We start from the raw sequence: 14,066 nt of genomic DNA, 5'->3' as shown, positions 1-14,066 counted from the left end.
TTGCTTCCAAGCGATTCAAAATGGCGTCGAGGAGGGAAGAGCTGAAGGACTTACAAATCACTAAAGATGAAATGGAACGACTGTCTAAAGCTTTTAAGGATGAGGAATTTCGGAAATTATTTCGAGAGTATGCCGAAGAGATTTCGGACCCGGAAAATCGGAGGAAGTATGAAGAAGAAATCAAGCAAATGGAAAATGACCGAGGCATGGACGTCAAGTTTATACACCCTGAACCTTGTTATGTGTTGAAAACAAGTGTTGATGGAGAAAAGAAGGCCTTTATTAATATATGCTCGAATGACTATGTTGGCAAACCGTCAATGCAGCCCTCTGAGAGAGAATGTGAAGGTAAGACAAAGAGGGGTATGAATTGGTCCATTCCGTACAGTCTTACGCCCCCTCGTGATGACATTGATAAAGCTAAAAACAGGTGTGTAGTGTATGACTGCGTGTTTCACGCAGACACAACACGAATGGCTAACACTAACCAAAGATTTCGTGCCATGATCAACGACACAGCCATCGATGGCATTGAGAGACAGTTTCAGGTGAAACTGGACAGGAACAATATCAAAATGCCCAAAATGAAATATAAAGGAACACCAACCCCAAGCATTGTTCGAACCCCAAGACCAGAAGGCCCAGCAGGTGTTGAAGATGGCTTTGATGCCCTCAATATACCCTATCCTTACGATGACAACCCACAAAGTACTCAGGACACACCCAGTGCCACAGCGAAAACAGCAACAAAAATCACAGGGAACAGGCAACCTGAAACCGTGACGGATAATAAAAGTGAAGGGGCAGCTACAGTACCAAAATACAGCATTACACATAGGGGTCATTTTGACATGCAGAATTTCAGGAATGCCCCAGATGCTGCACCTAGCACAAGACCACAGGAACTGGTCATCAAGATTGAGCTACCACTTTTGAAATCCGCCAAAACAATTAACTTGGACATCTCGGAACAAAATATGACATTGGAGTGCACAGAACCAGTTGCATACAAGCTGGACTTGCCATTGCCCTATCAAGTCGATGAAAACCAAGGAAATGCAAAATTTGACAAAAGCAAGAGGAGTCTCATTTTGACATTACCAGTACTTCCCCCAAAGATTCCCGATTTACCCACATTTATTCAAGAAGACGAGAAACCACTTGTTGAAGAAGTAGAGATGCCTGCAATCCAGGACAACAAAGTTGAAGGAAGAGAGAACGGCATTGGTGAATCTGAGAAAGGAGAAGCCAGAAATGAAGATGACAAAATCGAAAATGAAATTACAAGAGATTCAGAAAAGCAAGATGTAAGTGATCGTGAAGAAGAAGAAATGGCTGAAAAAGAGGAGGTGAACAGTAATGAGGGAGATAGGGATGCCGATGATGAAAGTACCGAAGCAGCTAGGGACTCACCTGTGACAGTCGCCAGTGGAGAAAAACAAGGGTCAGTCTTGGAGGAAATCATACAGCAAAAATCTGATGTTACAACAAAAGCAATGACAGAGATTGAATACAGCTTACCAGACTTCTCATACAAGCAGGACACTGAGAGAGTGGTATTTTACATAAATGTGGCCAATGTCCAGGAAGAGAGCATCAAGAAGGAGTTCGCCAGAGGACTCAATGGAGTACACGTTACCATGGCAACCAGACCAGTCGAAGGCCAGGAAAGCCAGCATTATTCACTGTGTGTGCAGTTTCTGCCCAATTATGGTATTACCAAGGATGTTGTTTGTGAGGTCGTCAGCGACAAGGTGATACTGATTCTCAAGAAGATGACATTCAAGGGAAACTGGAGCACCCTCAAAGTAGGAAAGAATGCAGACTCTCTTCAGGTTGGTAGACTTTCATGACAACTTCAACACTTTACAGGTCAAATCATAGATATATCAATCAAGAAACCTTTCATGACTGCCTGTGACACGTTCTATCCAGTCTAGATGGTAAAATCACCATGTTTATATATATCTTTGCTAGACAAAAAGCCTTCTATTTCTTCATTTTTACTTCTGTACAATGGTCAAAGTTGTTACCCACATAATATGGAACATGTCAACATAGTCAAAAGGTGTTTGTAAAATAAGAATGCATAGTTTTTAACAAATTTGACCTGATAGCTACAGATGAACTTGGTTAGAATAGGGTTCAATATCACAGAATTTGCAATATTTTGCAGATTGCTGTTCTGTAACTAGAATCATAATGATTGTTACCTTGCCTATTTTTCCGGAAATAGTGTCACTGTGTAGAGGATGTCTCAATATGTCAATTTAATTGGTACTTCATCGTCCCTTTAGGTTAAACATCATTCTTATCAGGCATATCAAATTTTTACAAGAAAACCTTAGGCAATGATATTTAGTTTATAAATAACATTGAAGGTGAGATGTTATCTCAAAACAGTTGGAGGGAGCATCACTGATGGCCACCTTCAAGGTTCAGATGATCTCTTAAATCGTCAGATGTTCGGGGGGGGGGGGGGGGGGGGTTGGGGGGGGGGGTTGTGATATTTTTAACGGGAGAAAGAGGGGGCTATTTTTATCAGGAGAAAGCAGTCCATTAAATATGCCAAAAAAGGTAAGCCATAACATACCACTTCTAGGTAATGAAATGATTTGTCTGATAGGTTGCTAGTCATTTTTAAAGTCACGACAGAGTCATATGTTCAGGAAATGACACTGGCATGATCAGTACCAAATATAAATCTTTGAAAAAGACTGGAGCATTTGCAAGATGAAATGTTGGAAGAGATCTTTGTGTGACTGCTTAGAATCGACCTAGATGTCACAATGTAGCTTCTCAGGTTTTTACCATGCTTTTTTGAATTACTTCTGAGTTAGTTTGTATACCCTTTTTGAGAGATTCTGTCAGTACTATCCTCTCCATCATCTTGATAGGTGAACAGTTTTACTGTTGTCCCCAATTTTTTGAATGGCATCCTACTTCTGTTGATCCACTTCTACTGGGCCAATAATTGAGTGACTTTCTGACTGACTATCTACTTCTATTTCACAATCAGCTCTCTACATCAAAATAGCAGCCTTTGGCGTCTGAGCTGCCTTTTTTCTCTGTAAAATTGACAGCTGCCAAGTTTTCTCACAAGTGTCAGCTGCCCTTTGCGGGGCCTTAACACAGTTACAAAAAAAGCAATTTAGATATTCGACAGGAAACTGCTAACAAGGTGCAGACTGCCAATCAGTAAGAGGTGGCACTCAAAATAGACTTTTCTGAATGCTTTCAAAACAAATTGGTGACATGTTAGCTCTTTGTATTAAAAAAAAACAAATTGCATGTAAGCAGTTTTTGTCCTGTAGAATATTCCTGTTCTTTCATTTTCATCAAACACTGCCTTTGCAGCAGTGGAAAAAAGTAATTCTTGAAGTCCCAACTTGAATAATTTGAGTAACACATATTTTTGATGGCAAAGTAATATTGAAAAATATTCTATAACATCACTGATGATGTTGATAAGTCAATGGTTTGTTTATTCTGACTATAAGAAAACTTTCAGACCTTTCCTAAGTGAAAAGAATTGACAAAATATAAAAATATTCTGTTACAGTATTAAATATTTAGACATAGGCTTATGAAAACTTTGGAGTAAGTTATGGTATGAATTGATATGGTGTCCAATAACAGTAATGTGCAATTCACTGAACTCTTTTTGACCTTTGACTTCATCACAGTTCATGTGAAAAATAGGAAAACCTGACAGTTAGATTATTTTTATAAAAGATAAACTTGATTAAGTCTCTCAATGAACAAGGACCCTTCCAAATCTTGCAAACTTTTGTGAAATATGCCATTTGCTGACCTACAAAGTCTTCAGTGTGTGGGTTAAACATTTATCGTGTGTGCTTAGCTGACGTTGCACTAGCAAGCAATAAGTGAATAACACATGCTAATGTGTGTACCTGATATTCTGAAAACGCTTTACTTTCTACTGTGCTTGTAAAATTATACTTTGCAAAGATGTGTAACAAGTAGGTAACAAACAAAATAGTGTGTGTACATTGTACATTGTACATTTTTCTCAGAGCTTTTCAACTTTGTAATATATTCAGTCATCAATCCCAGTATTTTGTGAGAATGGTAGCCCTATACTGAGTACATACTATAATATGGAATAGGTGAACAGGTATAAAGCTGTATTAGGAGTAACATATCCTTGGGCTCTCATGAATTTTGAACTGTCTCCTTTAGTACATGAATGCTTGGAGGTTTCATTGTGTCAGTCCTGTGCCAGTACGTGCCATGCTATTGATATGAAATGGTATCATAAATATGAAATGTACACATGAAGGTTTGAATTTCCCCTTATCATGGCAAACCTATGCACAAGTGACACTTTTCATTGGCTGAGAGAGGAGACACAGTGATAGTACATGCATAAGTGTAGGTTTTGAAAATTATGAGTAGCTTTACTTGTGTTGAAATTTCTGTTTTTTCAGTGTCAGATTTGTGTACAAGTTACATTTAGGTAAGGCTTGGCTAGATGCGTTCATTCAAAAGTGCATATGAACCTAGACTGGTGTTACTATGGCATTTTCTGAGAGGTTCTACTTCAGTGAAAGTCGGTGTGCACACAGTCCAGTCTGTGCAAAATTCTACAGACTGGTCTCGTGGACACAAATTCAGTCGGTATTGAAATTCATGAGACGTGATGAGGTTAGAAGATGATGCATGCTATTGTGATAAACCATATGATCAGTAAAATCAATCCTCTTACTTTCCATTTCAATTTAGATAAATTTGCGAGCAAGTTTTATTGTCTGTTACAAAAATATAAAATGCTACGAAAATCCAGGTCAGTAAAGGTCAAATAATAGCCCAGTGCTCTCATTGGTAGTGTGTTCTACTCATTTGCATAAATTCATGTCCTTGAAAAGTGTGCAGATTAGACCAGACAGGGTTTTTTTTATCACATCCAAATATGTTGCATACACCCTTGACTCTATGTTCAGAAACCGCAGTTAAGAGCCACACAAATAGGAACCCATATCTCTCATACGTGAAATGGTACTCCAATTGTTCTACTCTGGAATAAAAAGAAAGCTCATTATGGCGGCACAAACCAACCCACATATATGACTGTGTATGGAAATACACATATTTCTATGCACATTTGAGCAAGTGGTTTTGTTGTACCATGATCCATTCTGATTATGGGTTTAACCCATTACTTGGCTATAGGGTGATTGTACTTTGTATGGGAAAGTATGAGAGAGAACCATCTGCTCATCACTCAATACCTGCAATATTTAATATCATATTCACACTGAAAGAGATCAATATACAAAACTTTAGTGATTCTAAATATTCTAGGTTTTTCAATTCTTGTGAAGTTTATTGACAGTCAGCCATTCAAAAACAGTAGAATGCACATTGAAGTTCGACATTTCTAAGATGGCCCTAAATGATAGAACCAATGTGACAATTGATACCAAACAGCAAACAGAGCCATTTCCCTGACATTCAATGGGCATTTATATTTAGAAAATTATAAGTAAAACAGATGGCAAGTAAGCATGTACAGTCCACATTGAAACATTTTGTTGGTTTTCGTAAGAATCACAATAATTTGTACTAATGAAAAGTAGCACTCTGAGCAAAATATTGTTGGCACTAAATATGAGTTTACATTACCATGATTAGATTGATATCAGCATTACAGGCAACTGAATGGAAATCAAATGCCATGCAGTAATTGAGTAACTGGTGAGACACACACCTTTGTACATTTATATCAGCAGATTTCAAGGGAAAGAAGCAGAAAAGACATAATGCAAATACATTGTTTCATCCAGGATGGCATCAACAGGGGGATTTTCCCCCTTTACCAGAAAATTTAGGGGAGGGGGGGTTTACCAGTTTATGTGTTCTACTTGTATCTCTAAGGTGTGACTGGCACCATTTCATTGGGCAGAGGGGGGCCTCTGGTCCCCCACTTGACAAATTACTAGGGATGCCAGCATTTCAACACATAGGGGAATCCCCATCCCCTGTCAAGATGAAATACTGTAAATATTACCAACAATTGTCCCTTTGATTGGTAACTTGTACTTCTCAGTGCATCTTATTTTAATAAACTTCTTGACTGTCTTGAATTGATGTGATGTTCTAGCAGCAACAATGATAATGATGAAAATAAAATTTCATTAATTAATCCTTTTTTACATGTTATATAATTAAAAAGTTGGTTTGCTTATTTTTGGAATCATTGAAACACAACAGACTCCAGTGATGCAAACACCACATTTTTTTTATCCATGCTCACCTAAAAAAATAAGCAAACAACAAAATATCAGTGTACCTTTAGGGTCTGTTCATGATTATAGAAAGCTATGAGCAGCAAATGTTAGTCAAATATCATTTTGACAAGACTTCTTTGTCATGGTATAGAAACAAATACATTTGTAAAACAAATGTCTCGATATAACCTAGGCTTTTTCCCATAAAAAAGTATAATTTTCTTCACAAGTGTTCTTACAACGTCTAAAAGTTGAACCAAATATCTAGTTTATTGAAATGTGATGTGCTGCATGTACAATATATGAACTTTAAAAGTGGTATGATATGTCTGTTTTTGTAATATGAGAAAGTGGAATCCATGGACACAAGTCCTTGCTTGCTCCATATTTAAACTCCAATGATGCATTGAACGTCCTTGCAAGATACATACTTGATATCTGACTTGTTCTTTCAGTTTGCCATAATGTTTTTCTACTCAGAGCATGATATGACATCCATGATGAAATCCTAATGAAAAAGATGGGCGTTTAACACCTGTTACCTAATAAAATGATGCACACACCCCAAATCTAAATTTTACAGCCATTTTTTTAGTGCTTTCTATCCACTGCACACCCATATAATCAGATAGGGGGATATTGTAACCTGGTGAAATCAGCTACATGTGTCTAGTGGTGAAAGCATGGGAGAGTTTCCTAACATGGCTTGTGATGTCAGTACTTTATGACTGGTCATTGGGCAGTGTATAATCAGGTAACTTGGTCGTACCCTGGCTGTGTTTATCATGGTTGTGTTCATGTATATTTGCTCCTTGTGAGAAGACATAATGCATTTTTAGCTCCGCTGTCAGCGACGCGGAGCTTATCAAATAGGTTGATTATCCGTCGTCGTCCGTCGTCTGTCGTCGTCGGGTCCGTCGTCCGTCGTCGTCCGTCAACAATTGCCTTCTCCTCTGAAACCACAAGTCCAATTGCTTTGAAATTTTATATGCAGCTCACTTGGAGTGACCTCACTTAAGTTTGTTCAAATCATGGTGAAATTTGCATATTTGTATTTTTGGGGTATTTTTGGTGTTTTTGGTAAAAAAATCTTCTTCTCTGAAACCGCTTGTCTGATTGCTTTGAAATTGATATGCAGTTTGCTTAGGGTGACTTAAGTCAGATTTGTTCAAATTGTGGTGAAATTTGCATATTTGTATTTTTAAGGCAATTTTTGTCATTTTTGGTAAAAAAATCTTTAAAAATCTTCTTCAAAACTACCTGTCAGATAGCTTTGACATTTGGTACATGTGTCCTAGGGATAATCTATTTCAGATTTGTTCAAATTGTGCAGAAATATGCAAATTTGCATTTTTAAGGCAATTTTTGCGATTTTTGGTCAAAAAATGTCTTTTCCAAAAGTACTGGTCTGATAGTTTTGAAATTTGGTATACAGATTTCTATAGATGAACTAAGTAATATATATTGAATTTCTGATGAAATCTGTAATTTTGTATTTTGGGGGCAATTTTTGCCACTTTTGGTCAAAAAATGTGTATTTCCAAAACTATTCATCTGATAGCTTTGAAATTTGGTATAGAGGTTTCTACAGATAAACTAAATGATATTTATGGAAATAATGATGAAATCTGCAATTTTGTAATTTTGGGGCAATTTTTTCCATTTTTGGTCAAAAAATGTGTTTCTCATAAAGTACTGGTCTGATAGCTTTGAAATTTGGTATACAGGTTTCTACAGATAAGCTTAGTAATAATATATATTGAATTTCTGATGAAATCTGTAATTTTTTATTTTTGGGCAATTTTGCCATTTTTGGTCAAAAAATGTGTATTACCAAAACTACTTATCTTTTAGCTTTGAAATTTGGTATACAGGTTTCCATAGATGAACTAAATGATATTTATTGAAATATGATGACATCTGCAATTTGAATTTTTGGGGCAATTTTACCCATTTTTGGTTAAAAAATGCGTTTCTCAAAAAGTACTGGTCTAACAGCTTTGCAATTTGGTATACAGGTTTCTATATATGAACTAAAGTGTGATGTTTTGTAATTGTGATGAAATCTGCAATTTTTTACCTTCTCGTGTCTATTTATAGACAGAGAAGGTATTAGAGTTGAAAACCAGTATGCTGGTGTCAACTACTTCCGTCTGTCAATACTTCCGTCTGTCAAATCCGTTGCGATGGGTCATATAATAAATTGGTGGGGGTGTTCATGGTTCAGGTTGAGGTGCAGGAGAACGATTTTGAGCTGTGACAAAAATCAAAAGGGACTTAGCATGCTTAGCGGCATAGCCACAGTGTTAAGCCTTTCTCCAAGGTTCTTAGTTGACTACATCTATTACAGACTACTGAGCTGACGTTATGGGTACTCACTTTGTGTTTGCTCACCTCTTTGTGCGCTAGTGTTTGGTACTGAGTTGCGTGGATATCCCCTCATGCCTCACGTGATATGGGCCTGTTGCATAATCTGCAGATGGTCATATGCCTCTGAGTCTGAGTCTGAAAACGGTCATTGTGTTAGCCTGTCGGCATTTTCCTTGCATTTTTCTCATTAAACTTTGCAAAATATCGGCGAGTACCTCAATATTTCAAGATAACTCTTTCTTCCCAATCGTTTCCTGGAGTTTCAGAGTCATATGAACGAAAATGGGTGAAAGTTTTAGACAGGAAATCGGACGTCGGCCATGTTCAATGTTCACAGTACAATCAGAAGTTTATGTGGAGGAATAATAACAAACACTATTCATGATGCCCGCCCTCTAGAGGCAGACCTTCCTATATGAAGTACCACATTTGATGCTTGTGGAAAGCTTGACCACACAAAGGAGCATTTAACTTTTAGAAAATGACATAATGAATAAGAAGCTATTCTGAAAATGTCAAATACTGAGAAAAATGCGCAAATATTCAAAATAAACAGGTTAACTGACTGGTCAGCTATAAAAGAAATGAAAATGTTTATGATCAAAAGTTTTTGAGATGCGCACATTTTAACAAATACAGAAATTATTAATATTATAAATATAAGACCAAACTATTTTTCAGGGATGGGACAGGCTTGAAATGAGGGGTGAGAGACAAAGGCACTCCTATGCTGCATGTGGATGCAGCCACACCATTTCATTTACAGCAGTACTTATTCACTGTGTTGTGTTCAAGTTCCATATTGTACTGACTGTCATACAAGGATAACATAAGCAAATCAAATCAAATTAGAAAAGGATCAATGCTGTTGTGTGTTTTTGCTGAACACGGCTGATTTTAATATTTCGCCTACATATTTGGTATCCAGCAAAGGCATATTTTGATGTAAAGTCAAAATTAACACTACATTGCGGACAATATATGTTACCGTTTCTGCATGAACTTTTCTTTTTTAAATTATAGATAGTAGTACTTTGAACAGATTAACAATTATCGTGATGTCAACCCATAATTTTACATCACAAAGACTGTAATTCTGCCAATTTTTTTATTTTTCAGTCATTTTATAAATTTTGCACTGAACAAGATGATTGAACAAATTGCAATGTTTGAATCTGTAAACTCAAATAATAAAAATCCTTTGGTCACAGATTAAATTATTTTTTGAAAAGAAATTTACTCTTAAACACTTTTAGCATATATTCTTTACACGGTCATGTATTTAAGGAAAATATGCCTATTAAAACAGTAATTTCTTCACTTTCAATTTTTTTTCAATACTGTGACAATTATCAGCCATGAGGTTTTACAAAAACAAGACCAGATAAGCGTTTTCATCATTTCCACAGGACTCTTTGGAAAATCCATTAAAAAACAGTTAAAAGTGACTTAAATGATCACTTGGTATACATTTAATTTACAGATGCCAGGTTGTGTATTTCACATGCACTCAGGTCAGTAGGGAAGTGCATCATTACTATTTTGGACTGTTAATTCTTATTTCTGAATTATTTAACTTTTTTTCCAAATGAACTATCTTTAGGCAGTTTATACTGTAGCTTAGAATTTTTTTGATTGATGTATTTAATCATCTTTTGGGTTCTTTGGGTCCATATCCCACCTCATGCCCCTACATCATCAACTATTTACCAACAACTCCATGCCAACAACCAATTACCTGACCTGGCCACACATTAGAGAAGGTACAGCGTCATTGACGGTATTTTTTATTTTGGGGGGCAATTGTTGCCATTGTTGGTCGGACTATTTTATTCTCCAAAAAACTACTCATCAGATCGCTTGGTTGATATATTCTTAGGGATGATCGGATGTGATATATTCAAAGTATGATGAAATCTTCAATTTTGTATTTTTGCAGCTATTTTAGCCACTTTTTTCTGGCCACTGCATTGAGCTATCAAAGATTTCCACCTTATTCATCAACTTGTGTCAAAAATAGTTATTCTTACATAAACACAGCGGAGCTATATCGGCCGCTAGGTCGCTGTTGTGGTTTCTAAGGACGCATTAACACCTGGTGCGGCTGCATTTTCAATTTACTTATAGGCAGCTGATGTTACAAAGGGACTCTGAATCACAGATCACAGTCTTTCTGCCACTGTATGTGAATACTTTATTTCAACAGTGTTGAATCTAGAGCGCGCCATCGCGGATTGACGCGTTTCAGCAAATAATCCCGCTCTGAAATCTACCCGTGCGTCACTTTGGGCGCACTCACAATGAGGGGGGGGGGGGGGGGGGGGGGGGGGGGGGGGGTCTGTAAATAGGTCAACGTGTGTTTTCTTCATTGTTAAACGTAACCACTTTGCGTGATGATTTGCTATATTTTGCTAGAATGTTACCAATGATTTCATTTATAAATACTTTAGCAGCACACGTCCGTTTTGAAATGACATTTGCGTTTGTTACATTGTCAATAAAACTTGTTTGTGAATGTACTGACTGACAGCCGTGACGAGAAAAAAAATTCACGTACGGGAGTAATTTCAAACTAACTCTCACACAGAAAGGTTTTTGAAAAATGTAGCCAACACACCTATTCCATTCAAAAAGAAAAAACATGTTCTTGATCAAGCGGAAATCAAACCAAATTCCAAAATTTTCTGAAACATTTCATGTGTCCACATGGATCGAGATACTAGACGTAGCTTGGTTCATGTTGTTTGTCAAAGTCGTTATGCCACGGTCACGCATGCATGGCTTGCCAAGAAATTCGATCTAGCGAGAACAACAGTGAATATCTATTCAGATCTTATACCAGACGGGTCATATGTCAAGTTCTTCAGTAAGAATGCATTTACTAATACTTGCACGGCTTGCATTGTCAGAGTCGGGACGTTGTGCTGTGTTTGTTTTGCCTCGATGCAGCACATGGTGTCGGCCATTTTCCAAACTTGCTTAGGACAAAGCGTCATCACTCTAGACTCCCTAGGTTACCCTTTTATGTCTATGGGAACTTACTGCTGCAGAGATCGAGACTACTTAGTCATTAAAAAAAGTCCTGCTCTATCAATGAGAGCTGTGAAATGACAAATGAACTTACTTTTTCACTGTGGGGAAATTGTCAATTGTATTTTTGCATAATACTGAAAGAATTATCTCTTGAGACTAACAGAATGTGCTGCATCTTTTCTATGAATGTGAGTGAATTTGTGATACTTTATTCAAAACAATTATATTCTTGAATAGATGTACAAAGACTTCATAGACTTATTTTAAATAAATGCTAATTTAATATGCAGATTAATATGCAAATTTGCTGCCAAAAAATTGTCCCCCAAATTTTGAAAATGTCCCCCAAAATTTAAGGCAGTGGGCCCAATGTCCCCCAATCCTAAGATCCTAGATTCAACACTGTTTCAACATGCCTTTTCATAGAGAACTAGATTAATATTCACAGCAGTGGGAGTGATGATGCCAAATGATTGAGGATACTTGCATGTATACTTGTACATCTTACGTGCCTAATGGCAGTGAATATAAATATGTTATGTGTCAATACGTAAATCATATACAAGGGTCACACAAAGGTGGGACAGATTTTCTGAAAATTAATCAGAGAGGTTCATATTTCCCCAGTGTGTCAATATTTCTACTATGTGTATTCCAGTATACTAGTGAAACCAGAATTCAAAATTTATTGTCTGTATGGTGCCAGCGCCAAGTTAACTCACAAAAGATGATTGAATGGAATTCTATGTTATTGAAGCACTGATGGTACAAACTTACATTGTGAGTGGGAATGTGATCAATATTTAGTCCCTATACACAGATGTAGTCTTGGAGGACTTAGATCAGGCTCTGTATATCTGTGTGTCCATTGTCATTTCTCTGACGTGTGCACCAAGTTCTTTTAAACCTGGCTCGCGAGATATTAACTTCAAGGTACATCTGCACGACAATTTGTGTCAAAAATGGCTACCAGGCAGCCATTTTTTACTATTTTTTCATGTCTACAACCATTCCTGGGAAGTGCCTCAACCGATTTCAATCAAACTTGGTACAATGACAAGGTGCAATGATTTATAAATGTGCATCAAGGATTGCCATGATACAATCCAGTATGGCTGCTTGATGATTATTTTGTTTATACTATTTTGTTCATGTCCACTGTGCCGTTACCAAGACAGGTTTGGGCAGATCTCAGCTCATTCAAAATCTGTATAAGGACAGTGCACTATGATCTTCTTCTACATGTAAACTTTTGCCACAATACCATATGATGCAATACGGCTACTGGATGAAAATATTGGTTTTTTCTTACAGTCAGACAGTCAAAGTTCCATGAGCATATGCATATGCATATGCATGTCAATAAGTATTGTGATACAATCCAACATGGCAGCTTGGCAGTCATTTTGTTACAAATGGTTCATGTTCAGAGCCATTTCTTGGCTGTGTCAGAACCAATCACAAGCATGTCAATTGTGTTATAGAATGATCAGTGCATTTTGACATACTATGATGTTGTGTTGCGGCCCAAACAGGACATTTTACTGCAATGCATTTTTCAAGTACAAGCATGTCAATAGCAAAATTGAAACCAGGTCATCTGACTTTGAAATGATTCTCTGATACCAAGTTTTGATCAATGGCACATTGTCAGTGATTCACCAATCATAGACAAGAACTGTTACAATCCAAACAGGGATCAAAAATTCCCACAAACAGTCGATCCAGCGGAGATTATGTCATTGGTGATAACTTGGTATTGTTAGTCTAATTAAATGCAAACATGTCAGCTACCTCATGTTGCATATATAGCACGTGGACATTCAAACTGTTAACTTGGTTGAACATTTTTTCCATATACTAGTGTTGGTCTGGCAGTGAACAAAAATTCATGTTTTTTCTGTAATGTGTTCCAAAGATGGTATTTTGAAGGAAGATATACACATTCAATTATCTTGTTTTAAATCATATTAATATTTATTATTCCATAAAAGTCAATGATAGATTTTGACAAAGATTTGTTTCCTAAAGATGTAAATGGATCCGGAAAGTTGTAGGAATCCCATGATTTTTCACAATGCAGTTGTTATGTGCAAAATGTGTATTAGTAAGTTGCTTTGTGTGGTAGAAGGTTTTAGATCTTTCCCCATTGTTGAGTTTCACTTTCTCAATTATCCTATTTTATGGATACTCACACTGGGTGTTCCTCTTGAATATTCTTTTGTAATTCAAAAATTAAAACCACATCCCCAGTCTAGTTTTTTAGAATGATGTATGGTTTTTGACTGAGAGTATCAAAATTGTTTCAACCTTTTTCCCTTGAAAATACTTAATGCCGGAGTCAAGTTTTGTAGGTTTGTCTGAAATGTGAATTTTAGGACGAAAAAATGTTTTATTTTAATGAGACGGACT

General features: G+C 36.8%; 1 protein-coding gene across 1 annotated transcript in view; it reads left to right on the top strand.

The window, feature by feature from the left end:
- The window catches only part of LOC139149052 (protein kintoun-like), a 28,842-nt gene continuing 14,776 nt past the window's right edge, over positions 1-14,066 (top strand). Inside the window, exon 1 of the mRNA XM_070720572.1 lies at positions 1-1,835. Within this exon, the coding sequence (XP_070576673.1) occupies positions 21-1,835 (1,815 nt within the window). The 5' untranslated portion in view covers positions 1-20. The remainder of the gene's footprint in view (positions 1,836-14,066) is intronic.

Source organism: Ptychodera flava, chromosome 14 (assembly GCF_041260155.1).
Source record: "Ptychodera flava strain L36383 chromosome 14, AS_Pfla_20210202, whole genome shotgun sequence".
In the NCBI taxonomy this organism is placed as follows: Eukaryota; Metazoa; Hemichordata; class Enteropneusta; family Ptychoderidae; genus Ptychodera; species Ptychodera flava.
Note: the sequence above shows the minus strand (reverse complement) of the source record. Positions and strands in the feature narration are given on the sequence as shown.